At 36.4% G+C, this 7004-nt stretch overlaps 1 protein-coding gene across 1 annotated transcript in view; it reads left to right on the top strand.

Annotated features, from left to right (window-relative positions):
* The window catches only part of LOC103750517 (glutamate carboxypeptidase 2), a 60182-nt gene that overhangs the window by 46513 nt on the left and 6665 nt on the right, over positions 1 to 7004 (top strand). Inside the window, exons 14-16 of the mRNA XM_008853619.3 lie at positions 3446 to 3537; positions 3845 to 3935; positions 6678 to 6942. Coding sequence (XP_008851841.1) covers positions 3446 to 3537; positions 3845 to 3935; positions 6678 to 6942 — 448 coding nt within the window. The remainder of the gene's footprint in view (positions 1 to 3445; positions 3538 to 3844; positions 3936 to 6677; positions 6943 to 7004) is intronic.

Here is a 7004-nt window from a genome sequence, read left to right as displayed (position 1 = left end):
TATATATTCTCATCAGTCCATTTTCTCTAAAATAGATCACACTTTAGAATTAGTTAATAAGTTATTTATTTATTTAATTTTATTTATTTATTATATTTATTTTGGGGGGTTTTCTTTTATTTGTAATTGTGTGTACATGAGTGTAGGTGCCCTTGGAGGTCAGAGGCATTGGATTCCCTGGTACTATAGTTACAGTCAGTTGTAATATGCCCGACATGGGAACTGAACTCAGGCCTTTGCCAGATCAGTAAGTACTGGTAACCACTGAGCCATCTTTGCAGCAGTTGTATCAACACTATTGGTTTCCTCAAATAGAGCATTATTGCTAACAGAAATCTTCATGTAAAATAGGGAGCTCAAGTCCAATTCATTTTAAACAGGTCTGAACCTCCTTTTTATTTCCTAGGTATTCATCTCTGTGAAAATCTTCAAATTTCAGTTTAGGGAATATCTATGTGCTCAGTGCTCCATATCTTTAAGTCTTCAAATATTCAGCCTCATGACCTGTACCTTTGAATTTTGTCTTATCAAACACATGCCTTAATGCTGGAATCCCTATATCTGAAAGTAAGCTATGAGTACTCAGCTTGGGAACAGTCCTTTTAACTGTTCTCTTTGGAGGTACAGGAACATACGCTCCACTCCCTGACTCTTCATCAGATTCAGCTTCTGCAGTTTCTCTCTCTGGTGAGGCTGGATGTGGGAAAGGAGGAAAGGTTTCATCTTCCACATGTTCATAATCTGCTAGTTCAACCAAGACATTATCTTCTGGTTATAGCACCTTCTCCTCTGCTACAAACCAACACCTCCACACTCCAGCTGGCACCAACAGCCACCAAGTTTCTCTGTCTACTAGTTCACCACTGTGAGGCAGTTTTTAGGTTGCATTCCATCTGCTATCTCCAGTTTTGAAATAAGGAAGGTCATCTTACTAACTGAACATAGAGTTTAATTCACTTATTGTGTAAACTTCTGTATACTACTTAATATGGTGAAACCAACTAATTCAGGACACAAGAAGATTGTAAATGAAAATTCTAAGTCATTTTTTGGACAGGAAATAGGTGATATTTTGTAGCTCCCTTCCCATATTTTGTCTTGGACATCAATTCATAATCCCACCAATAGTGCCTGACATGTTACCTTAACTCTTTTAGCAGCAAAAGATACTGAAAGATGGTCGGGATGTGGCACCTACCTTTCTATAGGAGAGACTAATTTCTGTTTTAATTTTCCTAACCCAGAACTCCACAGTTCTAGTCCAAATGGAGAAGGCTTCACATGAAAATAATTTTTTTTGAGAAAGGGTCTTGATATATTTCCTAGACTTACCTTAAACTCTGAATTCTCCTGTCTCAGCCTTCCAAATTCTGGGATTATAGTTAAGCATCATCACAGTCATCCACATAATAAGATATTCATGATTGACCTGAAATAAATTATAATAAAAACAACAGAAAACCTGATCACTGAGTACAACCACCAAGTCAAATGCATTTTGTAAGAAAACTATAATCTTATTCATTCACATAAGGATTATTAATAAAAATTATATATCAGTAAGTTTTGGATTCCAATACCTAGAACTTAATCATGAAACATAGTATAATTTAATTTTCCCTGTATGAACAGAAAAATATTGATTAGAAAATATTTGTCTAGATATAGAAGAGCTCCATCATTTGTGTGTAATTTATTGATTATTATGCAGCACATAAAATTTAAATATCTGGGGCCGGACATGGTGGCACATGCCTTTAATCCCAGCACTCGGGAGGCAGAGGCAGGCAGATCTCTGTGAGTTCAAGGCCAGCCTGTTCTACATAGTGAGTTCCTGGACAGCTGGGGCTACAGGGAGACCCTGTCTCAAAAAGACCAAAAAATTTTTTTTTAAATATCTGAAATCTGATATTACAGAGAAATCCCACAGATCAAGTAACTTGAGGAAAATGCTAAAGATGCTTAAAAACTATCTTTGCTTATCAACTGAATATGTGGACTCTTGCTATAATTGCAAAAGCAGTACCTGCTAGATCAGTTTTAACAATTTTTGAAAATGTTTAGTTTTATTTTTTCTGTTTGGGGAGATGAAGTTTTTTTATTTTTTAAAATACTTTTGTTGACACTCTAAAACTTTCATACAAGGTATTTTGATGATATTCAGACCCCATTCCTCATTTTCACCCCACCATAGTAATCCTCTGACTTCATTTTCTCTATTAATATGTTTTAAAGGCCCATGGAGTCTAATTTGTGTTCCCCAAATGCTCTTCAGTATGGGCCCATCCCCTGGAGACTGGTCATCTGGCCAGCATCATAATCTTAAAGAAAACAGACTTTCCATCTCCCAACAGTTATCAATTGCCAGTAGTTCTTCAGCCGGGCGTGGGGCTTCTGGCCCATTTTTCCCACTTCATGCTAATATTTTGGCTGACTCGAGCTTGTGTAGATCTTGCGCATGTGGACAAAATTGCTACTGGTTCATATGTAAAGCTGCCCTTCTGTCTGGGAAACTGTTTCCTTGTAGTTTTTACATCACCTCTTCTCTGACAACTTTCTACCCCCTTTTCCACAATGATCCTTGATACCTGGGGGAAGCGGGTATGTCTTAACTGGTGTCCCATTTAGGGATGAGTACTCCACAGTCTTATTTTCTGCAGGTTGACTAGTTGTGAGTCTCTGTGTTAATTGTCATCAGATGCAAGAAGAAGCTTCTCTGTCAGAATGCATTAGTTTGTAGGCATAACAGTAAGTCATCTGGAGTCAGTTAATACTATGTCCATTGAGCAGAAAAGTAACAGGTTCCCTCCTGTGGGCTATGATCTGTCTAGGCACAGGTTCTTGGCTCTTGGCAATAATTTGATTCTGTATTCTTTTCTATGAACACATGCATATTTTTAATAGAATAGTAATACAGGGCTGGAGAGATGACTAAGCAGTTAAGAACACTTGCTGCTCTCCCAGAGGACCCTGGTTCTATTCCCAGCACCCATGCGGCAGCTAACAACCATCTGTAACTCCAGTTCCAGGGGATCTGACACCCTTCTCTGGCCTTTGTGGGCATTGCAGTACATGGTGCACTAACATACATGCAGGCAAAACATAACATTTTATAGACATAAAATTAAAAAAAATACATTTCATGTAATATATTAGTACTTAAACTTATACATCATATGAGCTGCTTCCCTTATCGTCAGAAATTCCTTTTTGTAATTCTTCCCTCTCCTTGCGCTGGGCATTGAGTCCAAGGCCTATAGCAGGTTAGAAAAGCACTCTCTCACTCCATCACACAGTCAAGGCCCATAATCTTGAATGACCGCTAATTGTAGGTATTTCATCTCTGTTTTGCACAACTGTAGTTTAAGTCTCCATTCTCTTGTTAATGGACATTTAAGTTTATGCATCAGTTTTGTGAGTATTCTCTTCTTTTTAACTTGTGTAGCTGCAAAGCCCTGACAAAGGCTTTGAAGGCAAATCTCTTTATGACAGCTGGAGTGAAAAGAACCCTTCACCTGAGTTCAGTGGCATGCCCAGGTACAAAAATAGCTCAAGCATTCTGTTCAGTAGGGTGGTTGTGTGGATAAAAATGACAAATGAAACTAATGCTTAGATTTATAATAAATATTTTCAGCCTCAGAAATCATTGAATAAACTGTGATTTTCGAAATTGTTTCTCCACAGAATAGTTTTATAGAAGTAACTCTTATCAAAATAAATGTTATTTTTTCTTGGCCAAGGCCATATTTGTAATAGTAAGACAAGAGTTTAATACCTGACCTATAATATACACCTGTTGTTAAAAGTTACTCTGAAATAATTATGCTAATTTTATTTCTAAAAGGATTAGCAAGTTGGGGTCTGGAAATGATTTTGAAGTGTTTTTCCAAAGACTTGGAATTGCTTCTGGCAGAGCACGATACACCAGGAACTGGGTGAGTCTCCATCAGTACATTCTTCACGATGGCTATATTTCAACTAAATAGGTACTTTTTTTTCTCACAGAGTACCTCAGGCATTAGAGGAAGTAAGGAAATTGCAGGCAGAATGAAGATATCTTGGCGGATGGTGCTACACCAAAGGCTGGGCCCTACCCCTGGTCTGCTGGAGTCTGTATCAGTTGGCACCCAGACTCCTTTCTGCAGGCTTGAACTTCATTGCTTTCTCTTAAACATGTTCTGGTTTATTTAGTGGCATGATAGTCACCTTCTCACCACCCAGAATGGATTCAAATAAACAAAACCAAATATTTAGATTTTATTTTTTACTATAGGTCAGATCGTACAAAGTGGTATAACACAGCACAATCATAAAAATAATTTTCTTTTTTAAATTGTTATGATAGATAGTAATATTAATTTTCATAGGTGTTTCAACAATACTTAATTTATAAAACCTCAAGCAGTTCTATTAGACTTTAGCTAAAACTAGCACTGTCTTTTCTAGTCCCACACTCATCCTACCTTGATTTCTGCTCATCCTGTGAAAAGTCTTCAGTCTTTTAAATTTTTTCTGATGTCTACCTCTATGTTTATAAATTATATCTCCCAATGCTACTTCCTCACATTTCAGATTTATGTTTGTAAAGAAATAAATTTTTTATATTTGTTAAAATGTAAGTGAGACCTTATTCAAGATTATTGCAAACTGGGATGTTGTTTCAGGGAAAGAGATTGAACTCAACTCTGAATTCCCATTAATCTTAAACTCTTACAGCCAGATGGGAATTTTCAGACAACTTTGACTATTATTAGGTCTTTTTCCTTAGACTGGCTATTCTCCACAAGCAAGGGACCTCTTGTCATTGTGGTAAGAAGTTATGCATAGCTATGTGGGGATTTTGATGAGAACAGATATAAATATTATCAACATTTGACATATGAGACAGCAATGAAAGGTCAGGTGACTACCAAAAGTTATTGGTAATACATCTTGAAGCCAGATTGAAATCCTTCCATCAATAATAATTCCAGATGCTCAGTCTTTTCCACAGAACACTATATAAAGTTCCATTATATCAACAACAACCACACCAAAACAAACTTGAGAAAAGCTGAAAAGAAATAAATCAGCAATTCAAATCTGGAAAAGTCCTTGATTTCCACATATGCAGTCAGTTTATGCTATGCCTATTTGAGCATCATTTCTCCCTCCTTAGATTCTGGAGTCATTGTTGGATCCGTTACTGCTTGAATTCTCCACTCGTCAGTATACTGCTTGCTGGTGTTATTTTTCCTTAGGATTTTTCAGCAATTAAACAATTTATTGTACTCCTATGCAGTATTGTGTAATATTATTTTACTTGTATCCAACAACTTTCTGACTCTCATTGAATTTTTTTTTCTCTTTTGGTAAACATGTTTATTTTAAACTTATTTTTAACTTTAACAAAAACTTTGAGAATTTCAAACATGCATCTAAGGTGTTTTGATCAAATTCATGCCCACTCCCTCCTCTCTAACATTCCCCTTTCTCAAAGATAACTCTAAAATCTTCTAAGGATTATATACAAGCTCCCAAATACTTTTGACATTTTTGGCCTTTGGAACAGAGTATGTTCATAACAGGTCCAAGGACATTTTGACTTTTAGCCCAGAAACTGGCTACATTTCTTTGGGCTCTTTTTACCCTAACTGCCTAGCCAATTACTACCTCTTATTCTTGTCACACCATTCTCTGAAGGGGTTACCCAAATTATTAGTTGGGAATAGGGATGCAGACCGCTCTGGCTCTTCCATGCTAAACAGGAATGCATGGTGAGGCAATTGGAGTACCCCTTCAGTGTGCCTATCCAAAAGACTCCCAAATTGTATAACTCTTATCTCTAAGGGGAAAAGAAAGTCCTTGAATCATAAATAGGAGATGTGAAGGAGAAGTAAAGACAAGAATAATTATCATTATAAGTTCTAGACAAGGAACTAGAAAAAAGTCAGAACAGGGCAATTTTCGAATGTTCATATGAGAGTCCGTTGGAGTTTCTTCACAAAGGCTTCCAAAAGCATCACTCTATTGGGTTGTTCCTCATTTTTCTTTTGTCTTCCAAGGCTGGACATGTTGGCTGGGAAGAGTGGCTGGATACTCATGTGAGGGTCCAATGACCCTACATGGAACTCCTTTAATGAATGAGCACAACTGTCAACAAGCCCAATTGTGACTATGTTTAGCAATCAGGCTCAGCTGAAATAATGATGATGGTAGTTATTTCATTCATCATCTTATTAAAATTTAAAAGGATTTGGTGCTTGGAGCCGCATATGTGAGAGAACATATGTCATTTGTTTTTCTGAGTCTGTTACTTCACTTAGTATAACGCCTTCTAGATCCATCCATTTACCTGCAAATTTAATTATTTTATCTTTACTGTTGACTAGAACGCTATTGTGTAAATATACCACATTTTGGTTAACCACTCATCAATCAAGGTTCACTGAAAGTTTTTTTCAACATTGACTAGTCTTTTCTTTGGACTCCTAAAATATTTCCCACTTTTCAGATTCTTAATGAAAGCTCTTTTGGTCTTCCTAAAATAATGTTTTTATATTTTTATTTTATCAAATGTGCATGCACTTTAATTTATACATGCCTAGAAGAGCCTTGCAAATATTAGCAATAAATACCATGCTGTGCATTTTATTATCAGCAATCTTATAAGACATTTATTTTTTTTTGCTCCATAGGAAACAAATAATGTCAGCAGCTATCCACTCTATCATAGTGTCTATGAAACATATGAGTTGGTGGAAAAATTTTATGATCCAACATTTAAATATCACCTCACTGTGGCCCAGGTTAGAGGAGGGATGCTATTTGAACTGGCCAATTCGGAAGTGCTCCCATTTGACTGTCAAGATTATGCTGTAGCCTTAAAAATGTATGCTGAGAAAATCTACAATATTTCAAAGAAACATCCACAAGAGATGAAAAAGTACATGGTATCATTTGGTATGTTCCAGCTTATCTATTACACCTGATCAGGTTTTTTTGTCTTCTTAAAATATATATTT

Source organism: Nannospalax galili, unplaced genomic scaffold (assembly GCF_000622305.1).
Source record: "Nannospalax galili isolate Female #2095 unplaced genomic scaffold, S.galili_v1.0 scaffold347, whole genome shotgun sequence".
Lineage (NCBI taxonomy): Eukaryota > Metazoa > Chordata > Mammalia > Rodentia > Spalacidae > Nannospalax > Nannospalax galili.
Note: the sequence above shows the minus strand (reverse complement) of the source record. Positions and strands in the feature narration are given on the sequence as shown.